The sequence below is a fragment of the Hypanus sabinus genome, chromosome 7 (genome assembly GCF_030144855.1).
Source record: "Hypanus sabinus isolate sHypSab1 chromosome 7, sHypSab1.hap1, whole genome shotgun sequence".
Taxonomy (NCBI): Eukaryota; Metazoa; Chordata; class Chondrichthyes; order Myliobatiformes; family Dasyatidae; genus Hypanus; species Hypanus sabinus.
In genome coordinates, this window is record NC_082712.1 from 82,009,003 (window position 1) to 82,032,627 (window position 23,625).

General features: G+C 41.7%; 1 protein-coding gene across 2 annotated transcripts in view; it reads left to right on the top strand.

Moving 5' to 3' along the window:
• The window catches only part of LOC132396903 (misshapen-like kinase 1), a 326,920-nt gene that overhangs the window by 55,700 nt on the left and 247,595 nt on the right, over positions 1-23,625 (top strand). For both annotated transcript variants that reach the window (XM_059974976.1, XM_059974977.1), the window contains exon 2: positions 22,178-22,243. In XM_059974976.1, coding sequence (XP_059830959.1) covers positions 22,178-22,243 — 66 coding nt within the window. The remainder of the gene's footprint in view (positions 1-22,177; positions 22,244-23,625) is intronic.

Here is a 23,625-nt window from a genome sequence, read left to right on the forward strand (position 1 = left end):
TAATGTATTTGCCTCTACCACCATACCAGACAGTGCATCCACCAATCTGAATAAAAAGAAATATTACATGTCACATCCCCTTTGAAACTACCCCTTCTCACCTTCAATGCAAGTCTTGTGGTATTAGTCACTTCAACTTGGGGAAACAGATACCCCCTGTCAACTCTATCTGTGCCTTTCATTGTTTTATAAACCTCTACCAGATTTCTGTTCAGCCTGCACTGCCTCCAAAGCCAGTATAGCCTCCAAGTAAGGAGACCAGAACTGCACGGAGTACTCCAAGTGTGGCCTCACCAGTTACCAACCTTGTTTATGCCATGGACCAATACCATTAACCAAGGAGTCTGTGCTTCTTTCCAATTACATACACAATGGCATAGTGGTAACAGCAGTTAATGCTGCTGTCCCACAGCTACAGTTACCATGCTTTGATCAGATAGGCATGGGTATGGAACACCGAAACAGGCTGGTGTCCTACTGAATTCATCAACACGCACTTTCTATCTCCTTTACCATAGCATTGGAGAGAGATAGGAACAGACAAGTCAGGAAAACATTTAATTGGAGTAAGGGGAAGAATGAGGCTATCAGATAGGAAACAGATGTTCTCAGGGAAACGTATGGAAGAAATGTGGCAAATGTTCAGGAGATATTTGCATGGGGTTCTGAGTAGATGCGTTCCAATGAGACAGGGAAAGGGTGGTTGGGTACAGGAACTGTGGTGTACAAAGGCTGTTGTAAATCTAGTCAAGAAGAAAAGAGCAGCTTATGAAAGATTCAAAAAAACTAGCTAATGGTAGAGATCTAGAAGATTATAAGGCTAGCAGGAAGGAGCTTAAGAAGGAAATTAGGAAAGCCAGAAGGGGCCATGAGAAGGTCTTGCAGACAGGATTAAGGAAAACCCCAAGGCACTCTACAGGTATGTGAAGAGCAAGAGGATAAGATGTGAGAGAGTAGGACCAATCAAGTGTGACAGTGCAAAAGTCTGTATGGAACCGGAGGAGATGGCAGAGGTACTTAATGAATATTTTGCTTCAGTATTCACTACGGAAATGGATCTTGGCGATTGTAGGGATGACTTGCAGCAGACTGACAGGTTTGAGCATGTAGATATTAAGGAAGAGGATGTGCTGGAGCTTTTGGAAAGCATCAAGTTGGATAAGTCACCAGTAGCAGACAGGATGTACCCCAGGCTACTATAGGAAGCGAGGGAGGAGATTGCTGAGCCTCTGACGATGATCTTTGCATCATCAATGGGGATGGGAGAGGTCCCGGATGGTTGTGGATATTGTTCCCTCATTTAAGAAAGGGAGTAGGGATAGCCCAGAAAATTATAGGCCAGTGAGTCTTACTTCAGTGGTTGGTAAGTTGATGGAGAAGATCCTGAGAGGCAGAATATGATTAGGAATAGTCAGTAAGGCTTTGTCAAAGTCGGGTCATGTGTTATGAGCCTGATTGAATTTTTTGAGGATGTGACTAAATACATTGATGAGGGTAGAGCCATAGGTGTAGTGTATATGGATTTTAGCAAGGCATTTGATAAGGTATCCCATGCAAGGCTTTATTGAGAAAGTAAGGAGGCATGGGATCCAAGGGGACATTGCTATGTGGATCCAAAACTGGCTTTCCCACAGAAAGCAAGGAGTGGTTGTAGACAGGTCATATTCTGCATGGAAGCCGGTGACCAGTGGTGTGCCTCAGGGATCTGTTCTGGGACCCCTACTTTTTGTAGTTATTATAAATGACCTGGATGAGGAAGTGGAGGGATGGGTTAGTAAATTTGCTGATGACACAAAGGTTGGGGGTGTTGTGGATAGTGTGGAGAGGCTGTCAGGGGTTACAGCGGGACATTGATAGAATGCAAAACTGGGCTGAGGAAGTGGCAGATGGAGTTCAACCCAGTTAAGTGTGAGGTGGTTCATTTTGGTAGGTCAAATATGATGGCAGAATACAGTATAAATGGCAAGACTTTTGGCGGTGTGGAGGATCAGAGGGATGTTGGGGTACGAGTCCATAGGACACATAAAACTGCTATGTAGGTTGATTCTGTGGTTAAGGAGGCATTTCGTGCACTGGCTTCATCAATCGTGGGATTGAGTATAAGAGCTGAGAGGTAATGTTGCCGCTATGTGGGACCCTGGTCAGACCCCACTTGGAGTTCTGTGCTCAATTCTGGTCGCCTCAGCACAGGGAGGACGTAGAAACCATAGAAGGGGTTGCAGAGGAGATTTACAAGGATGTTATCTGGATTGGGGAGCATGCCTTATGAGAAAAGGTTAAGTGAACTCGGCCTTTTCTCCTTGGAGCGAAGGAGGATGAGAGGTGACTTGATAGAGGTGTACAAGATGATGAGAGGCATTGATCTTGTGGTTAGGCTTTTTTCCAGGGCTGAAATGGCTAGCACAGTTTTAAGGTGCTTGGAAGTAGGTACAGAGGAGATGTCAGGGTTAAGTTTTTTTACGCAGCGAGTGATGAGTGCATGGAATGGGCTGCTGGCGGTGGAGGTGGAGGCAAAAATGATAAGGTCTTTTAAGAGACTCCTGGATGGATGCATGGAGCTTAGTAAAATAGAGGGCTATGGGTAAGCCTTGGTAGCTCTAAGGTGAGGACATATTCAGCATAGCTTTGTGGGCCGAAGGGCCTGTATTGTGCTGTAGGTTTTCTATGTTTCTAAATCAGCTCTGCCCCCAGAAGTGTTTAACCTTGAACTCAGGCCTGCTGTACAGGAATGGAATCTCCTCTGTCCATATATATACCAGTGATATTAAATCTGATTCTGATGGCAGAAGAGAAGAAGCTGTTTCTGAATCATTGAGTGAGTTTTCGGGCTCCTTTACCTCCTCCCTGATGCTAGCAATGAAAAGAGTTCATGTGCTGGGTGATGGGGTTCCTCAATGATGGACAGCACAGTTACAGTGTAAGGATTAGCAGATTATATTTAAATGTTTGGCAGTTCACACCTAAACCTTTTTTTTCCCTGCACCCCTCCCACAAGTTCAAATTTAATTGTTGTTCAAACATGCATGAATTTCCTTGAATACAGCCAAATGAAACAGCTTTACTCTTGGGCTAAGATGCAAAACTAGTCTTAATTTGAGTAAGGTCACTCCTAGCAGGTGTCTCTCTGGTGATAGGGGCATTGATCTTTGTCTTTCTAGTGCCAGTTCTAAAAGTGCAGTTGTCATGATTAAGAACTAAGTTCATGTAGCTGATGGAATTATAGACTGCATCATGTTCATAAAATTGGTAATCTGTCTTATTTTGGCATGCTCTTGGGTTATAAGGGCAAAAGTTACAAAAGTCCATGTGCAGATATTTTCAAGAAAACTTCATTCGATCAGCACTAAAATATGTAACCTTTTGTGCAGTCTCCATAAATTTTTAAAACTAAAGCATTTTTTCATCTTTTGTTTTCTCTCAAGTCAGGCCAGTGAGTTGACCTCATTTTAAATTTTGTGAACTCCTGGTACAATGACCATATTGTGTTGTAATGATCAGTTTCGAGCTGAAATGGGAACAAAGTGAGACAGTTGATAGAGCATTCATTTCCACATTGGCTGCTTTATTCAGCACAAAAATGCTGATGGTTTCTGTGGGTCAGAGGTTGGGACTGTTAATGAACACAAAAATGCTGTTCAAGTAAGAATGTGCCACCACTTCGAAGTGTTTTTTTTTGTTCAATAAAAGATGGCCATTTGTCAAAAATCGATAGAATTTTCCAGTATTGGTATTAATTCAAATTCTTAAGTCTCATCGCAATTTTGTAGTCTTGATTTTGTTTGTTCTTCATGCCATGTAGTACGACATAGGTGATCACAGTCTTTCTATGACCATGATTACTGTTAGCAAATATTTCTATAGAGGTGATTTGCCATTGCCACCTTCTTGGCAGTGTCTTTACAAGACGGGTGACCCCATCCATATCAATACTCTTCAGAAGTTTCTTGGCATTGGTGCATAACCAGGACTTGTGATATGTGCCAGCTGCTCACACGAACATCCACCACCGGCTCCCGTGGCTTCACCTTACCCTGATGGGGTCTAAGCAGGTGCTACACATTGCCCAAGGGTGATCTACAGGCTAGTGGAGGGAAGGAGTGCCGTATATCTCCTTTGGTAGAGACATATCTCTACTCCACTACCCAAATTTTATTGATGCCAAATAATTTTTCTCCCCATTTCTACCTTGCTTCATCATTGCATCTTTTCCTGCAAATGCAAACTTGTCATGGGCTGCAATTGAACAGGTATCACCTGTCTTGCATTTTTGCACAAGTTGTCAAGTGATGCGTGCCAGAGTATACCTGTAATATCTCGGAAGGGTTCAAGTAAAGTGAGGTAAAATAATCTTGCCTACTTCTCAAAGATCAAAGTATGTACAAATCACCTGAAGAAGGGGCATGGCTCAAAATGTCGACTGTTTATTCATTTCCACAGATGCTGCGTGGTGCTGCGTGATCTGCTGAATTTGTCCAGCAGTTTGGATTGCTCAGAGTTGTATTGCTCTGGATTTCCAGCATTTGCAGTCGCCTGTGTGTTTATCATTTACTACCCTAAGATTCATTTTCTTGCAGACATTTACAGTAGAACAAAGCCCAATAGAATCAATGTTAAAACTACACACAAAGACTGGCTTGTAACCAATAATCCAACTCTTCACTTGCTCTTGTTCTGTATCTATTATTACTTGTGGGTTAGGTACTCATGCAAAGTAAAGATCCTTTGATCATCTCCCTCCTCATGCCCACACCCTTTTGTTTGCCACTATTGTTTCATGGGTTCCCCTCCACCCCACTTTGGTATCTGGGCATTTCTGGCAAAGCCAGCACTTATTCATCATCACCATTGCGTGCTGTGTCATATGATGTGGTTGATCGTGGTCTTTCCATGACCATGATTGTTCTTGGCACATTTTTCAGTAGAGATTGTTTGCCATTGCTGCCATCTGGGCAGTGCCTTTTCAAGATGGATGACCCCAGCCACTTTGAGGTTTTTTTTTCAATAAAAGATGTCCATTTGTCAAGAGTCAATGGAAATTTAAATTAACGCCAATACTTGGAAAATTCTAAGTCCCATCACAATTTTGTCTTGTTGATATTCATTCGTTTGTTGTGTCATGTTATACAACATAGATTATTGTGGTCTTTCTATGACCACGATTGTTAGCAAATTTTTTTTGTAGAGGTGGTTTGCCATTGCCACCTTCTGGGCAGTGTTTTTACAAGACAGGTGACTTCAGCCGTTATCATTACTTTTCAGAGATTGCCTGCCATCAGTGGTTGTATAACAGGACTTGTGACACCAGCTGGCCGAACAGCCATCCACCATCTGCTCCCATGCCTTCACATCACCCTGATTGGGGTAGTACTAAGCAATTCTACACCCGGCTCACCTGCAGAGTTGCAGAGGGAAGGAGTGTCTTGCACCTCCTTTGATAGAGATGTATCTCCAATTTGCCACCTATTTATTCACTAGCATCAATTATCCATTTATAATTACTCTTAAAGTAATTGTAAAGATGTGTGTCCTTGAGCCACTGCAGTCCTTTTGTTGGTGAAGGTCCTCCCTTGTTGTTGGGGAGGGAGTTCTAGGATCTAGACCCACCAGTGATGAAGGGAAGTAAGTAGTTGATGTTCCCATGCATCTGCTCTTGTATCTGCTAAATATCATTGGTTTGGGAGGTGCTATTAGAGTATCATGGGTGCGGTGCTTTTTTGTAGATGGTAAAAACTCATCGTTCATATCATATGGCGTGGCACATGCTGCATGAACAAACAACTGAAGACTCTGCTGATAGTGTCAGAAATTAATGTTTAGAGTGGGTAAACCAATTAAATAGGATGTTTTGTTTTGGATGGTGCAGATACTTTAGAGCAGGGTTTTCCAACCTTTTTTAAAGCCATGGACCAATACCATTAAGCAAGGGAACCATGGACCCAGGTTGTGAACCCCTATTCCAGAGAAACGGACTACACTAATCTGGGCAAATAAAGTATTCGGTTAGTCTCCTGATGTGCCATATGACTTGTAGATGTGAAATGTAGATGTTGAGAAGGCCTTTGTCTCGGCGGGCAAGTCATTAGTCACAGATCGCTGTGGTAGATATTAGCAGTGTCAAAGTTAAAAGTAAAATTTGTTGTTTAAAGTACATGCATGTCACAATATAAATCTGTGGAATTTTTTGTGACAGGCAGCAGCGGAGACCAAGTCTTTATGTATATTTAAGGGAGAGTTTGATAGATTCTTGTTGGTCAGGGCATGAAGGGATACAGGAGAAGACAGGAGTTTGGAGCTGAGACAAAAAATGAATCAGCTGTGATGAAATGGTGGAGCAGACTCGATGAGCCAAATGGTCAAATTCTGCTTCTATATTGCATGGTCTTGTAGTCTTACTATGTACAACCCTGAGATTGTTTTTCTGTGGACATACTCAGCAAATCTATTGAATAGTAACTGTAAACAGGATCAATGAAAGAGCAAGAGCATAGAAGATAAACTGCGCAAGTGCAATTATAAGTAAATAGCAATAAATAAGAAGAATATGAGATGAGTCCTTAAAGTGAGATCATTGGCTGTGGGAGCATCTCAGTAGATGGGCAAGTGAGTTATCCCCTTTGTTCGAGAGCCTAATGGTTATGTTGAACCTGGTGGTATGAGTCCTGAGGCACTTGTACCTTCTACTTGATGGCAGCAGAGAGAAAAGAGCATTGCTTGTGTGGTAAGGATGTTTGAATGCAGCTTTCCTATGAAAGCACTTTATGTCCATTTGAGTATCTGTTGGTGATGCCTCCCGGAATGCCGATGATGGAGGTGTTCAGTAAATGCTGTTGGGTTTCAAGAGCAGGTGGTTAACCAGTTGGAGGTGGTCACTTTCCTGGCACTTGTCTACTGCTTATCATCCATGCCCAGGTGTTCTCTAGGTCTTCCCCATGCAGATATGAACTGTTTTGTTTGATGAGGAGTTGAGAATGGAAACAAAAGTGGTACAATCAAACATCATTCACATTTCTGATGAAAGGAAAAGGAACGAAACAGTTTTAAATGGAGGGATATATTGCCCAGAGGAGCAATGATGTACCAAGACTTGAGCTAATTGTTATGCAACAGCCACGGGTACCTATCTTAGCCATGTATGTCTACACTTAACATAATTTCAGTGTAGTGTAATAAAATTTCAAAGTTCAAAGTAAAATTATTATCAAAGGGCATATTTGTCACCATGTACAATGCTGAGATTTGCTTTTCTGTTGGCAAACTTAGCAAATCTATAGAATAGTAACTATAGCAGGCTGAATGAAAGATCAACTAAGGGTGCAGAAAACAAATTGTGCAAATGTAAATAAATACCAATAAATAATGAGACGTGATAATGAGATAGTCCTTGAAAGTGAGATCATTAGTTGTATGATCTCAGTGATGGGGCAAGTGTAGTTATCCCCTTCTATTCAAGAGCCTGATGGTTGAGGGGTGGTTCTTGAACCTGGTGGTGCGGATCCTGAGGCTTCTGTACCTTCTAACTGATGGCAGCAGCTAGGAGAAAGCATGACCTGGGTGAGGGGAGGGGGGGAGTTCTCTGTTAGATACTGCTTTCCTACGAAACTAGTAGTTTTGAGGGGTGGGGTGTAAAAAGGCTGTTGTCCTTGGAGGAAGAATTAGGAACCTGATCTGGCAGTGATCATTCATTTCTATAGACCAAGAGTCCCCAACCTGGAGTCCACAGACCCCTTGGTTAATGGTAGGGGTCCATAGCATTTAAAAAAAAGGGAACCCCCTGCATGGACAGTCTTGTGGGGCAGGACAATGCAAAGGAGGTAATGTTAATGCTTTCTTAATTCTGGAACGTCCTCCTTTATTTGGACTGTGGTGTACAGTAAATTTAACTTCCTGTCACAGTCAAGCACAATAAGCCAGTTAGTTTCCTTGATGAAGTCATCAGTGTGCATTGTTTCAGTGGAAGAGATAAAAACAAAGGATGTTTGTTTTTAGTCATAATTCTTTTAAAAGCTGTTTTTCTTTCTCCTCCCAACAATGGAGTGTTTATATTGTACCTACTGTTTTACCACAGGAGCACTGTTCACTTCACAAACAAATATCAAGATGAGTCTATTGAGGGTCACTCATTCTAATTAATATCAAAGAATGTATACAGTGTACAACCTGAGATGCTTACTCTTCACAGACATCCACAAAATGGAAGAAAACCCCAAAGAATGATTAGCAGAAAAGCGTTGGAACCCTAAGCGGCCTCCCCCCTCCCATGCACAAGCAGCAGCAAAACCTCAACCGTTCTCCTCCAGACATACTCCAGCTAGAAGCATCAGCACCCACCAAGTCAGCAATAGCCAACCCGGAGAGACAAGGATTAAGAGTCCGTTTTTAAAAAAAACCCATGTTTATCCCAACACCAACATGCACAAGGGAGGGGCAGAGAGGTGCTTTCCCAAGTAAGAGGGGAGACCAACAAACAACTCGCTGTTTCGATTTTAGTCAGTAATGTTGCTTTTTATTCCGAGTTTCTCTAACATGAGAATCTGCAGCAAACTCCCCCTCCACTCAATATCAAGAGAGGGTGATCACCTGAGTGTAAGGGGCTCCGCTCCGACAGCCTTACGTATTGTTTTTATGTACAAGACTTCTGTGAAGATTTGCTGAGGCTTCCTTACTCAATTCATTTTGTGTGTGCAAACTGGCAAGTGTTGGATTGTTTCCTATGGATGATGGCTGCTCCTGAGGAAGTTTGTTCTGTGTGTTCACGATTGGATGGTGTTTTTTTATATACTAAGAATGTTAAACATTAAAGTGGACCCTATAGACTTTTATTATCATGATACAGTTGGAAGTTAAATTGCAAGTAAAGCATGGCAAAGCCTCTACTTAGAAGTTTACAAAGATTCAGTGTGACATCTTAAGCTTTGAACTTCTATAGATGTGGTGTGTATATTGACTGGCTTCATCACATCCTGGTATTGAAACACCAATGCTCTTGAACAGAAAATCCTACAAAAAGTAGTGGATACTCCCCAGTTCATTGTGGATAAAGCTCTCCCCACTTTTGAGCACATCAAAGCGATTATTTAAGAAGAGAGCTTCGCAGGCGTTTGCCCATTGTATGGGGCCTATCAGTGACGTCAACAGAGTTCTACGAATTAAGAAGTACAGAAGGAATAAGCGGAGTGGCCATTGGCAGGAGTAGGCTGGTAGCGAGAGTAGAAGTGACAGGCTTTGGCTCAAATGAGACATTGGCTCTGTGTAAAGAATCTGTTGAGGTTTCCTTTTTATCTTTTTTGTTCCTCTCACTGTACCATTTAACTAGCTGTGATGTGTTCTTTGTGCCAGATGTTGGAGAACTGGGAGACCGAGTCTCCTGGGGAACTACTTCTGCATGAAATGCATCCTGCTCCTTAAAGATCGTGTTAAGGGTGTGGAACAGCAACTGGATGACCTTCAGCTTGTACAGGAGAGAGAGGAGATAATTGATCAAAGTTACAGGGAAGTAGTCACCCCAAAGTTGCAGGAAGCGAGTGGCTGGTTGACTGTTAGGAGAAATGGAAATAGGCAGTTAAAGCAGAGCACATTGTGGCCATTCCCCTCAAAAACAAGTATACCACTTTGGATACTTTGTGGGGGATGACCTTCCAGGAGAATGCCACAGCTACCAGGTTGCAGGCACTGAGCATGGGTCCGTGGTGCAGAATGGAAAGAGAGAGAAGGAGGAAGCGGTAGTGATAGGGGACTCGGTAGTGAGGGGAACAGACAGGAGATTCTATAGTCATGAACGGGACACCCGGATGGTATGTTGCCTCCCGGGTGCCAGGGTCAGGGATGTCTCAGATCACGTCCACAACATCTTGGAGAGGGAGGGGAGTAGCCAAATGTCTTGATACATATTGGTACTTACTGATGGCATAGGAAGGAAAAGCAATGAGATCCTTAAAAGAGAATTTAAAGAGCTAGGTAGAACGTCGAGAAGCAGGACCTCCTGGGTGGTAATTTCTGGATTACTGCCTGTGCCACATGCCAGAGAAGGTAGAAACAGAATGACTTGGCAGATAAATGTGTGGCTGAGAAGCTGGTGCAGGGGACAGGGCTTCAGGTTCTTCGATCAATGGGATCTTCTGGGGGAGGTATGATCTGTTCAAAAGTGACAGGTTGCCCCTGAACTCGAGGGGGACCATATTCTTATGGGCAGGTTTGTTAGAGCTGTTGGGGAGGGTCTAAGCTAGTTTGGCGGGGGGGTGGGGGGGTCGGAACTGGAGTGAAGGGGCTTAGAATAGGACAGATGGTAACAAAGTAAAGATAGTGTGCAGTCAGACTGTCAGGAAGGGCAGACAGGTGATGGGGCTTGGTTGCAGTTAAGCTGAGTATCAAAACGTTAGGGATGCAGAATCAGAAAGGATAGCAAATACGTTACTCAAGGAGTTGTATCTAAATATCAAGACCCTGCTGCCCCTCTCACTGGACCTCCTGCAGTTTGCGTACCGTCCCAACCGCTCAACAGACGATGCCATTGCCATCACCTTCCACCTGGCCCTAACCCACCTGGACAAAAAAGACACATACGTTTGAATGCTGTTCATAGACTTCAGTTCAGCATTCAACACAATCATTCCTCAGAAACTGATTGGAAAGCTGAGCCTACTGGGCCTGAGCACCTTCCTCTGCAACTGGATCCTAGATCTCCGGATCGGGAGCAGCATCTCACTGAGCACAGGGGCTCCCCAGGGTTGCGTGCTCAGTCCAGTGCTGTTCACTCTGCTGACCCACGACTGTGCTGCAACACACAGCTCGAACCATATCATCAAGTTCGCCGATGACACCACTGTGGTGGGTCTCATCAGCAAGAATGACGAGTCAGCTTACAGAGAGGAGGTGCAGTGGCTAACAGACTGGTGCAGAGCCAACAACCTGTCTGTTAATGTGAACAAAACAAAAGAGATGTCTGTTGACTTCAGGAGGGCACAGAGCGACCACTCCCCACTGAACATTGACGGCTCCTCAGTAGAGGTCGTATGGAGCACCAGATTTCTTTGTGTTCACCTGGCGGAGAATCTCACCTGGTCCCTCAACACTAGTTCCATAGCAAAGAAAGCCCAGCATCGTCTCGACTTTATGTGAAGGTTGAGAAAAGTCTATCTCCCACACCCCTATCCTTATCACATTCTACAGGGGTTGTATTGAGAGAATCCTGAGCAGCTGCATCACTGCCTGGTTCAAACACCATCTCGGATCGCAAGACACTGCAGCAGATAGTGAGGTCAGTTGAGAAGATCATCAGGGTCTCTCTTCCTGCCATTACATTTACACCACACGCTGCATCCGCAAAGCAAACAGCATTATGAAGGACCCCCATGCACGCCTCATACAATCTCTTCTCCCTCCTGCCATCTGGGAAAAGGCTCCGAAGCATTCAAGCCCTCACGACCAGACTATATAACAGTTTCTTCCCCCAAACTATCAGACTCCTCAATACCCAGAGCCTGGACTGACACCTTACTGCCCTATTGTCTTGTTTATTATTTATTGTAATGCCTGTATTGTTTTGTGCACTTTATGCGGTCCTGGGTAGGTCTGTAATCTGGTGGAGTTTTTTTCTGTGTTATTATTTTACGTAGTTCAGTCTAGTTTTTGTACTGTGTCATGTCACACCATGGTCCTGAAAAAACATTGTCTCATTTTTACTATGCACTGTACCAGCAGTTATGGTCGAAATGACAATAAAAAGTGACTTGACTTAAATGTGCTTAGTATAAGAAATAAGGTGGATGATCTTGTTGCACTATTACAGATTCCCAAATATGATGATGTGGCCATCACTAAATCATGGCTGAAAGATGGTTGTAGTTGGAAGCTAAATGTCCATGGTTGCACATTATATTGAAAGGATAGGAAAATACAGAAGGAGGTGTAGCTCTACTGGTAAAGAATGGCATCAAATCAGTAGAAAGATGTGACAGGATTGGAAGATGTTGAATCCTTGTGGGTTGAGATAAGAAACTGCAAGGGTAAAAGAAGTTTTATATATAGGCCTCCCAACAGTGGCTGGGAGGTGGACCACAGGATACAACCAGAAATAAAAAAGGCAAGTCAAAAGGGCAATGTTATGGTAGCCCTGGGAGATTTTAACATGCAGGTCGATTGGGAAAATCTGATTGGTAATGGATCTCAAGAGAGTTGAGTTTGTTGAATGCCTAAGAGATAACTTTTTAGAGCAGTTTGTCGTTGAGACTACCAGGGGATCAGCTATACTGGATTGGGTATTATGTAAAGAACCAGAGGCAATTAGGGAGCTTAAGGTAAAAAAACCCTTAAGAGCCAGTGATCACAATAAGATTGAGTTCAACTTGAAATTAAAGTCGTCTGATGTAGCAGTATTTCAGTGGAGTAAGGGAAATTACAGTGCTATGAGAGAGGAGTTGGTCAAGGTAAATTGGAAGGAGCTGCTGGAAGGAATGTAAGCAGAACAGCAATGACATGCATTTCTGGGCAAAATGAGGAAGGTACAGGACATGAGTATTTTAAAAATGAAGTAATAGTCAAATGGTAAAATAGTACAACCATGGCTGACAAGAGAAGTCAAAGCAAAAGAAAGGGCATACAACAAAGCAAAGCTAGTGGGAAGATAGAGGATTGGGAGGTTTTCTAAAAAAAATCTTCAGAGAGCAACTTAAAATCATTAGAAGGGAAAAGATGAAATTTGAAAGTAAGTTAGCAAATAATATCAAAGTGCACAGTAAAAGTTTTTCAAGTATGTTAAAAATAAAAGAAAAAGGAGAGTGGACATAGAACTGCTAGAAAATAAGGCAGGAGAAATGATGATGGGAGACAAGGAGTTGGCTGATTAAATGAGTATTTTGCATCAGTCTTCACTGTTGAAGATGCTAGCAGTATGCCTGATGTGGTAGTGTGTGAAGGAAGAGAAGTGGGTGCAGTTACTATTACAAGAGAGAAGGTGCTCAAAAAGCTAAAAAGTACAAAGTCACTTGGACCAGATGAACTGCACCCTAGTGTTCTGAAAGAAATAGCATTAGAGATTGTGGTGGCATTAGAAACGATCTTTCAAAAAGCGTTGGACTCTGGCCTGATGCCAGAGGACTGGAAAATTGCAAATGTCACTCCACTTTAAGAAGGGAGGAAGGTAACAGAAAAGGAAATTACAGAGCAGTTAGCCTGACTTTTGGTTGAGAAGGATGACATGATGGAATACTTAGTTACACAGGACAAGATAATACAGTCAGCATGGTTTCCTTAGGGAAAATCCTGTTGGAATTCTTTGAGAAGATTACAAGTAGGATAGTTAAAGGGGATGTAGTGGAATATTGGATATTTGGACTTTCAGAAGGCCTTTGCCAAGGTGCCACACAGCTGCTTTCCAAGTTAAGAGCCCATGGTTTAACAGGAAAGTTACTAACATGGTTAGAGCGTTGGCTGATTGGTAGGAGAGAGTGAATAGGAATAAAAGAATCCTTTTCTGGTTGGCTACCGGTGACTAGTGATATTCTGCAGGGGTTGGTGTTGGGACCACTTCTTTTCATGCTGTATATAAATGACTTAGCTGATGGAAAAAATGGCTTTGTTGCCAAGTTTGCAGATGATACGAAGATTGGTAGAGGGGCAGGTAGTGATGAGGAAACAGGTAAGATGCGGAAGGACTTAGACAGATTAGGACAATGGCAAGAAAATGGCAAATGAAATACAATGTTGGAAAATGCATGGTCGTGCACTTTGGTAGTAGAAATAAATGTGTGGACTATTTTCTAAATGGGGAGAAAAATCCCAAAATCTGAGATGCAAAGGGACTTAGGAGTCCTTGTGCAAAACACCCTAAAGGTTAACTTGCAGTTTGAGGAAGGCGAATGCCATGTTAGCATTCATTTCAAGAGGTCTAGAATACAAGAGCAAGAATGTGATGCTGGGGGTTTGCAAGGCACTGGTGAGGCATCACCTTGAGTATTGTGAACAGTTTTGGGCCCTTCATTTTAGAAAAGATGTGCTGACATTGGAAAGAGTCCAGAGGAGGTTCACGAGGATGATTCCAGGAATGAAAGGGTGATCATACGAAAAACATTTGCTGGCTCTGCAGCTCTGGAGGCCAAGTCGTTGGTGTATTTAAGGCAGAGGTTGATCGGTTCTTGATTGGACATAGCATCAAAGTTTACAGGAAGATGGCTGGGAACTGGGATTGAGGAGGAGAGAAAAAAAGTCAGCCATGATTGATGGGCCAGATGGCCTAATTCTGCTCCTATGTCTTGTGGTCTTATCTACACAAAGTATTGTCGCAGGAAAGCAGCAGTAATCATTTGGGACCCCCACTACAAAGACATGCTCTCTTCTCGCTGCTGGTGTCAGGAAGACAGTACAGCAGCCACTGTACGAGGACCACCAGATTCAGGAACAGTTATTACTCCTCAGCCATCAGGCTCTTGAACCAAAGAGGGTAACCTCTCAATTTCAATTGCCCCATCATTGAAATGTTCCCACAACCTATGGACTGATAAGAGCTGACTTTGTATGCTGGGTCAGACTTATCCCTAACCCACAGGGGTATTTATGCTCCAGGCTACCCTCACCTGGTTTCGTCTACCTGTCAAAGCGGTGTACCATGGTGAAAATTCAAGAGAAATGCTAGACAATCATGCATTCTTGTGGATTTTACTAGATCATAACGTGGTTGGTATTTCCAATGGTTTACTTTTAAGCCCATGCCTTGATTTGTGTGTTTTCTGGCTACCACATTCCAACTGCATGGCGCCACACAAATCATTTTAGCTAAAGAAACATTTTTTTGTGCACTGTCGGGGCCTGTTTGCTAGTCAGAAAAAGTTTCAATTTGCTTTCTCAATAAAATTTGAAGTTGCTTTTCCCTCAGTTCTGACAAAGGATCTTCAGTGTGAAACACATGCAGATTCTTTCTGCGTATGCTGCCTGACCTGCTGAGCAGTTCCATTCAAGGGAAGAGAGGCAACTGCACAGGCACCTGATGGCAGAGGTCCACCTGAAAAACAACATCCTGAAGTACAGTTGATTAAGAGAATGCAGGAGATTCAACAACTTGCTGCTAGCCATGATGTACATAGTGAGGTACTGTAGTATCTTTAAACAGTCACCTACAATCCAGCCACTTGAGATCTCACCCCACTGAGTCAAGATACAGTTGCTATGCTCAGGTGCAAAGGTAGTCAAAGCTATCTTGACCTCGAAGTCTCTAATGTGAATGCTCTCAATTCCAAAGCCACCTGTTCAAGCCAGCCATGCTGCCACTTGTGGATTGGGTCCGGAAGACCCTTTCCCAACAATGCCCAGAATGCAGAGCATCCTTGCTAACAACCCAAAGCTGGTGAACAGCTTCAATAACATTCACAATAACCTTGCCCATCTCTGGGAAGAGGAGATGCAGAGGGATCTCAGATTTCATAATTGTGAACATCAAGGTGAAAATCCATCTGTGTAAGTACAAAGGTACTTAGCCTATTTTCTACTACAGGGAAGATCATCAGTCTTCCCATTGGCAAAGAGCTGGTCCCCCAAATCACAGCATTGTTCCATGCATCAGGAGGATGCAGATCTATTACCAGTGGCTCAGCAGGGCTGCTGGTAAAGCTAAAAAGTAAAATGAGACAGAGTCATGGTCATAGAAAAGTACAGCACAGTAACAGGCCCTTTGGCCCATCTAGGCCATCTGAAACCATTTAAACTAACTATTTCTGTCGACCTGCACCAAGACCACAGCCCTCTGTAACCCTACCATCCATGTACCCTTCCAGACTTCTCTTAGATGTTGGAATCGAGCTTGCATGTATCACTTGCGCGGGCAGCTTGTTCCACACTCTTGACCCTCTGTGTGAAGAAGTTTCCTCTCCTGTTCCCCTTAAACTTATCACCTTTCATCTATAACCCATGACCTCTGGTTGTAGTCCTATTCAACCTCAGTGGAAAGCACCTGCTTGCATTTACCCTATGTATACCCCTCATAATTTTGTATACTTCTATCAAATCTCTTCTCAATTTTCTAAGTTACAAGGAATACAGTCTTTACTTGTAACTCAGGTTCTCCATCCTTGTAAATTTTCCCTATAATCTTTCAACCTTGTTGACAGCTTCCTGTAGGTAGGCAGCCAAAACTGCACACAATAAATTTGAAATTTACCAGCATATCATAATGAATGAATTGATGAAGATCAAAACCTCAGACCTGATGTGAAACTTGTGGTATACCAGACAGCAGTGATCCTTGTCACCAGTCTGCTATTGCATCTTGCACTGTCTAGATCAGTCATGACAAGGCACCAGAGAAAAGTACCACCAACACAGTCTCCACAGAATCTTTGCTGGAAAGGTAAACAAGTAAGCATTCTCTCCCCAATGTTCACAGCTGGTTATATTGCTCAAGTGATTATATTTGCATTTCAGCCATGAAACTCTCATAACAGATTCTCCATTCTGTGCTATGGCACAGGAAGATATTACCAAGTAGACAGGTTCTCAAATCTCCTTGAAGTGCAGCATCCCCACTGAATCCTGGGAGCTCCAAGAGTTTGGACTGACATTGGGCCTATGCATTGGGAGCACACAGAGCCCTGTGCAAGCAGCAGAAGCTTCATACCTCCTCACCAGACTACTTATCCACCTGCCTCTTGCCCAATATGTGGAAGAGTATGCACTTCCTTGTTTGGTCTTTGTAGGAGCCATGTATCAGTTCTCTATTTGTTTTGTATTCTGTGTTGTGCCTTTATTATGGCAACTTGAAGATTCATTTAAAGGTTCAAAGGTTCATTTAATATCAAAGCATGACAGCCACCAAATTAAGAGCGAGCATGAAAGTTGTGCAGAGAAACATCATACCATCCCCCCGCACAAAAAAGAACGGCATCCCATTCATCAACCCCCAAACAAACCTCCCTCCCCCACAAAAACAAGAAGAGTATTGACCTCCTCCCAAAGAACAACCCCACCCCTGCATAAAAAATCTTAACCACATACAAGAGAACATTAACCCTCAAGTGCCCTCCCCTCACTCAACCAAACGGAAAAGAACGTGTCATCAAAACAAACACGAAATATAAAAACCTGAAAATGTCCTCAGACCATAAATGCTGTAGTCCAATCCAAAAACACAGAACCACGATACCATCATCCAACAGTCATTAAAAGAGAGGGACACCACATGAGGCAGAGAGGCTTACCAGCCTGCCACAGTGACCCATGCAGTGATAGGCCACTCACAGACTCTTTCTCGGCAGCAATCAAAAGGAAGGCAGTTGGTGCTGAACTCTTGCTCGCCTTCTGCATTCACCTCTGTCTCGATCTTCCCGGATGCTTTAATTAGCAAAATAGAGTTGAACATCGGCTCGCATCCGTCTCAAACTTACTTTGTATCAAGGCTATCCGAGTACAAGCTCGCTCTCTGGAACCTTCTCAGAGACAGCAAAGGGCTGGATTACTCTGTCAATCTCCAAACTATAAATCGCAAGCTCTACCAGTCCCAGAAACGAATTTGAAGTGAAAAACAGATGAAAAGAAATAAAAAAGGACATTTTCATGGACTATCTGGAAAATGTTGACTGAGGGTGCATTGTTTGCTGGCACCGTCTTGAACAGAGCTAACCATTAGTGGGAACGTGGTAAAGCAAAGGGAATAAGCTGCGTATTCTTGCTTATTTCGTGACAGTTTGCAGCTTGGGACCAGCATTGGTCATATCTTTACTGACCACTTAATATTGCTGACAAAACACTTAATATTGCTTCAAGATTGTATATTTGCTAATTGTTAATATAGGATATGACTCTTTGGAGCTATCGTTTCATTGGAGCCAAGGGTGCATCATACAAGTATATCAACCCCTGGTGGTTGCAGGCTAGTGCAACTGGATTGATTTTTTGATCTTTTTTGCTGATACTGTCTTATTAGCTAACTCAGAATCTATAAAACCAGTGTGGAATCAAGCCATCTTTGATCCTCATAGACACTTTGAGATGAAGACAAAATAATATTAGAGTTATAACACAGCTGAAGGATTGGGCCATCTAGATGCTCAACCCTATCATTCAAAAAGATCCTGGCAATTCATACTTTGATTTCATTTAGCACTGTCTCAGTACCATTGACCAATGCCCACTCTGTTCTCAGTCTTAAAAACGAGTCTTTCTAGCATGCTCAACCTTTGAGGAGACTGTGCCAGTTTGTAACTTGCAAAACAAATTTGATACAAAATCAAAAGAGATGAGCTTGCAATGCAATGGAAAAATAGGATATGACTAATTTTGATAGCTTTTCTCAAAGCCACAGTAACTAAATTGTATTGAGAAACTTTTATTGTGGAATCTGTATGGACTTCTAGGTAACATTTACAAAGGAGTGAATATAGTCATAACTGTTTACCTCATGAGTGCCAACACAGCTGCATTACTCAGGCTTTATCATATGGGTTCACAAATTAATGTTGATTATTTCATTGGCTCATACTCCAACACCCAATCATTCTATTCCTGGATCTGTTCCTTTGCTTTTCTCTTAAATTCATCCTGTCCTGCTGTCAAAATAATATATTTGAATATATTATAATATCATTTCATATAATATCATGTACTACACTTTTATTATTATTTGAAATCTCTTCAAATGACTAAAATTTTAAAGATGCAGAGTACTCCAAAGCAACATGCACAAAATGCTGGAGGAACTTGGGGTCAGGCAGCATCTATGGAAGAAGAGTAAGCTGTCGACATTTTGGGCTGAGTCCCTTCATCAAGACAGGAGAGAAACGGGAGAAGTCAGAATAAGGTGTGGGGAGGGGAGGAAGAATTGCAAGCACTGGAATTGAACTAAGACACCCCAAGGTGTAATACCATCACATTACTGCTACGCTGCCATGTCATTGAACAGTATAGCCAAGTGTTGTGTTGCTTGTGAGTGTACTCCTCTAATTGTTTACTCTGTTCACCTTGAGTTGGAAGCTCCTTGTTTTTGCATCTATGCACATTCTTGAAGTGGAATTCCAGTTACTGATTAGAAGGATTCTGTCTAGATAAAGATTTTTCCGAGCTAGTACAATGGGTTTAAAAAGCAAACAAAATTTATTTAAAAAATGTATTCTTCATTTAGTAATGAAGGCCTATTTCAATTTATTAGCCCTTCCACTACCAAGGATTTTTAATATTCTTGCTTCAAACTGATCTTTTTTGTTGACTCAGTCTCCAAAGGGCACTTATTGAAATTGATGACAGATTTGAACATAGTGCCACTACTTGTTCTCAGTTTTCTTGCAGAAATTGCTGGTCTGGTTCTGTGATCAAGATAAGATAAAATTATTTTTTTCTCTTCTGTGAGAGCATGATTTGATAGCATTACATTGTTGATCTAAAAAGATGAGTGCATTGCTCAGCTTTGCAGTTTCCATGCGACTTGAGTTGGCATGCGTGGTGATCACATTCAGAGATACGTTGTCGTTATTTGAGCTTTATTTAAGCGCAGATATATTGGCCTTTTGAAAGACAACATTTTTTATTTGTGATAAGGCGGGAATTCAACAGCGTTTTCTTATGTATGAGAATACTCTTCCAGAAATAGTTTTAAGGTCATAAGATATAGGAGCAGAATTAGGCCATTTAGCCCATTGAATCTGCTGCGGCATTGCACAGACACTTTAAAGTTTGAAGAGCTTGAAAGAGATAGACAATTAAATGTTACTATTTTGTTTTAGGAAAAAAAATGACAACTTTGGCAGTGGTTTTGTAATTGTATTTTTTTCTGGTCAGTTGGAGCTATCACTTAGTGCTGCCTCTAACACATTTTGGTATTTAATTTTTTCTCATCTCAAATATATTGTGATGTCAAGCATGTAGCACTTGTTGTGACCTATGCAAAGATAATAGGAATAATTGCTAATATCGACCAATCTTGATATATTGAAAGGCTAGACCTTTCCAATGGGAGCAGGAAATCCTTCAGCTGGTGATTTATTTTGTGTATTTGGTATTAGATTTCTAGTAATTTGTAGTCTTTTGGTCTCAGTTCTGACACAATTTTCTTTCTGCATGTTCAGCTTCATCTTCTATGTGGATCAGCCATAAGTCATTACTGGCATCAGCACCATTTGTGTAATCCAGTTTTTCTTGATCTTCACCCCTTCCCCTTCTATACAACTTGTAACTTGTTTCATTCAAAGTTCTTGTTCTGATGGAAGAACATGAAAATGAAACAGTACTCTGGTCCCTTACTTTACAAATGATGTCTGACCTCAGTATTTATAGCATATTTTTTGGATTTCCACCATTGCTTTGTCCTTTCCAGTTTTGATCTATTACTGGTTTTATGAAATTATTGTATTGTGGATATTTATTTTTTCTATAACCCTGGACAAAATTTTTTTGAAAGGGTTTTGTCCTCAGTATTTTTATTCATGATAGATCATGAATGCTGAACACAAATATACTTTCACACTATTTGTATCAGATAGGAATTTGGAGAAACAAGAAATTAATTTTTATTGAATATAATATGTTTAATTGCATAACGGTGCTGACATTTTGAAATAGTTCAGCTAAGCTGAAAGTGTTTTGATTATTTTTGTTTGTACTTTGTGTCTAAGGCTTCTTGTTTGTGTGGCGAACAATAATCGGCCAGCATTGATGGATTTCAGATACCCTGATACCATTTCTCTATGACTGCAATGTCTTGGTGAAACCTTTCATCTTGCTCCCCAATGACAGTGCCGAGATTTGCAGGAATGAAGTGTAAATAGGAATGCAGAAAATGAACCTTTAGTGACATGTTGCACTTCAAGATTTTGTATGCTTGAAGCATGTTGTCAACCAGCTGCACGTAGTTTGGTGCTGTGTAGATGCTAAGAAAATTTTCAGCAACATCTCTGAATGCCTTCTGTGCAATTTTCTCCGGTCCCACTAGAAGTTCTTCAAATTTCCTGTCATTAATGACCTGTTTGATATGTGGACCAACAAAAATGCCTGCCTTAATCTTGGCATCAGTTAGTTATTCAGCGAAACATCTGTCTCAAATGTCAAAATTCTTCATGGAAATTTATGGACTTTCTATAACCTGTCCTGCTATGCAGCATGCACCTTGCCTAATCATGCCCAGACGTGCCTGGACAAGATGGAAAACTTTTCAGCTTATATTGTGGCCAACATTTTAATTGTTTTGAGTTATCAATTGAAATAACCAACATAGGCAATTTTTTTTTAAGTGTGTGATAGGGAAATTTCATGGTGATTTTCATGATCAGGCAGAAGTATTTAGGGAGCAAAATCATTCTTGTGTAATTTGTTTTTGTTGTGAAATGCTTCTCGGCTGTTACTTGTCTGTGGTGCTGCTGCATTTTCATTGCACCTGTGTCTTCAGATTGTTATAGCTGGGAGTGATAATGGGGATAAGCTCCCACTACTCATTAAATGCTGCCAATGACATGCATTCAAATAGTTTCTGTCAACCAAATCTAGCTCTTAGCCTTCATGTGTGGCTTAGCTACTAAGCCCAGAGAATCTATTACTTCTGACAGAAGAAGGGGCAAAGGTGGGTTATTGGCACCTTAAAACCAGTCATTTTGGCTAGATGGGGTTCATGGTTGGCAGCTCATCTAGGAGAAGAAAAATTCTGATCTCAAATCTCCGCTGCCTTGTGGTTATACCTACTCTTGGAAGAGGCTTTGGGGATAAACCCCGAGGGGAACAATCTGGAGCTGGAGTCCCTAAGACACTGGTAACTCCTGTGATGCTGCTGGTGCCAAACTGTATCGGTCTCTGCCGTTCCTTTAGATTCATCAGCTGCGTGGAGAGGTGGAGACTGCAACATGGCAAGAACTTGCTCTCCATAACGTACTGCCCTAACTTGTATACTGTCTTGCATATTGTCTTGCAAATCATGTCGATGGCAGGGATGCAACATCTGTGGTTGATCCCAATTAACGGAGAGCCTCAAAGTAATATCAGCTTTGAGTTTGAATTGCGTAGGGCATTAAGAACTGGTCGTAAGATGGTAGGCTGGAATCGTGTTTTGGGTGAGGATTAAAACCACTTTTGGAAGTTAGGCTGGGTAATGAGGCGGAAGGAAATTTATTTCATATAAAATAGAATTTTTGTAATGGAGCAAGCAGTGCAGAATTGAAATATCTTTGTATCTGAAATTGCATTTGTTGATCTTTCTTCATGTCTTTCTTTCCCACAGGATCCTGCCGGTATTTTTGAACTAGTAGAAGTTGTTGGAAATGGCACATACGGACAAGTGTATAAGGTGAAACAACAATTATCTTTGTTCCTAGAATTAGAAATTATTTGTAATCATTGTGCAAGTTTATAGAAAGGTGCTGTAAACTTTATTCTTGTTGCAACTATTTTGTCAAAGTTCATCATGTATCACAGTTCCCTGACACACATGGATGATCTTGGGTTTCATTAGAATATGAGATGCGATTTCTAGCACAATGTATGCTTAAACAACTTTTTTTTTTAAACGGGAAGGCACCAACAAAAACAATCATGACCTTGACCTCGTTTAAAAAAAAAACTGCCACCTCCAGTTTAAATTCCCAAGCAGAATATTGTGGATGATCAAGTACACAAACCCAGCACAGCCCCACTTGTCCCATTTAACCTGTCTCAGTGTGATGGTCCTTAGGACCCAGTGGACCTTGGGAGCCAGCAGAGTTTGGGACCCACTGCCCGCAGTGTTTCTGTTCCATTGACGGAAAGCGATCACGATTGAAAATAAAGTGGAAATAATAAAGCGTTTGGAAAGAGGTGAAACGCCATCGGTCATGAGAAAAGTGTTAGGCTACAGTCAGTCAACGATCAGAACAATTTTAAAGGATAACAGATAAAGTGAGAATAATGGAGCATGTGAAAGGCCCTGCCCCGATGAAAGCTACAATTATTACTAAGCAATGCAGTGGTTTAATTATTGGAATACATATGTTTCTTAAGTGTTTTATATGCATAGAAAGGTAAAATATATACTATATATTAAGACAAACGTTTGACTAACTGACGCTAAATAATACTGGATGTACTTGTTCCGACTTACGTACAAATCCGACTTAAAGACAGACTCAGGAACGGAACTCATACGTAACCTGGGGACTGCGTGTATACTGAAACCAAATCATTTCTACTACACTAGACAATGCATTTTTTTGAACGTGTTGCTTCCTAAATTCTTTTTGTTTATGATAGACCACTTGAAGATCAACACAAATATAATTTCAGACTACTTGTATCACGTAGGAATTTGAAGAAACAAGAAATTAACTTTTATTGAATATAATGCATTTAATTGCATAATGGTGCTGACACTTTGCAATAGTTCAACTAAACTAACAACTTCTTTTTTGCTGATTTTCATTTGTACTCTGTGTTTCGAAGGCCTCTCTCTTAAGTGTTCAACAATAATTAGCCGGCATTGATGGATTTCAGTTACCCTGATACTGTTTTTCCATGACCGCAAGATCCTGGTGAAACCTTTCACCGTGTGTGCTGAGATTTGTAGGGAAGAAATATAAATGGTTTTGTATGCTTGAAGAATGTTGTCAACCAGCTGCACGTAGTTCGGTGCTCTGTAGTTGCCAAGAAAAAATTGAACATCGTTGAATGCCTAGGCAGCATTTTAGTTGACTTGAA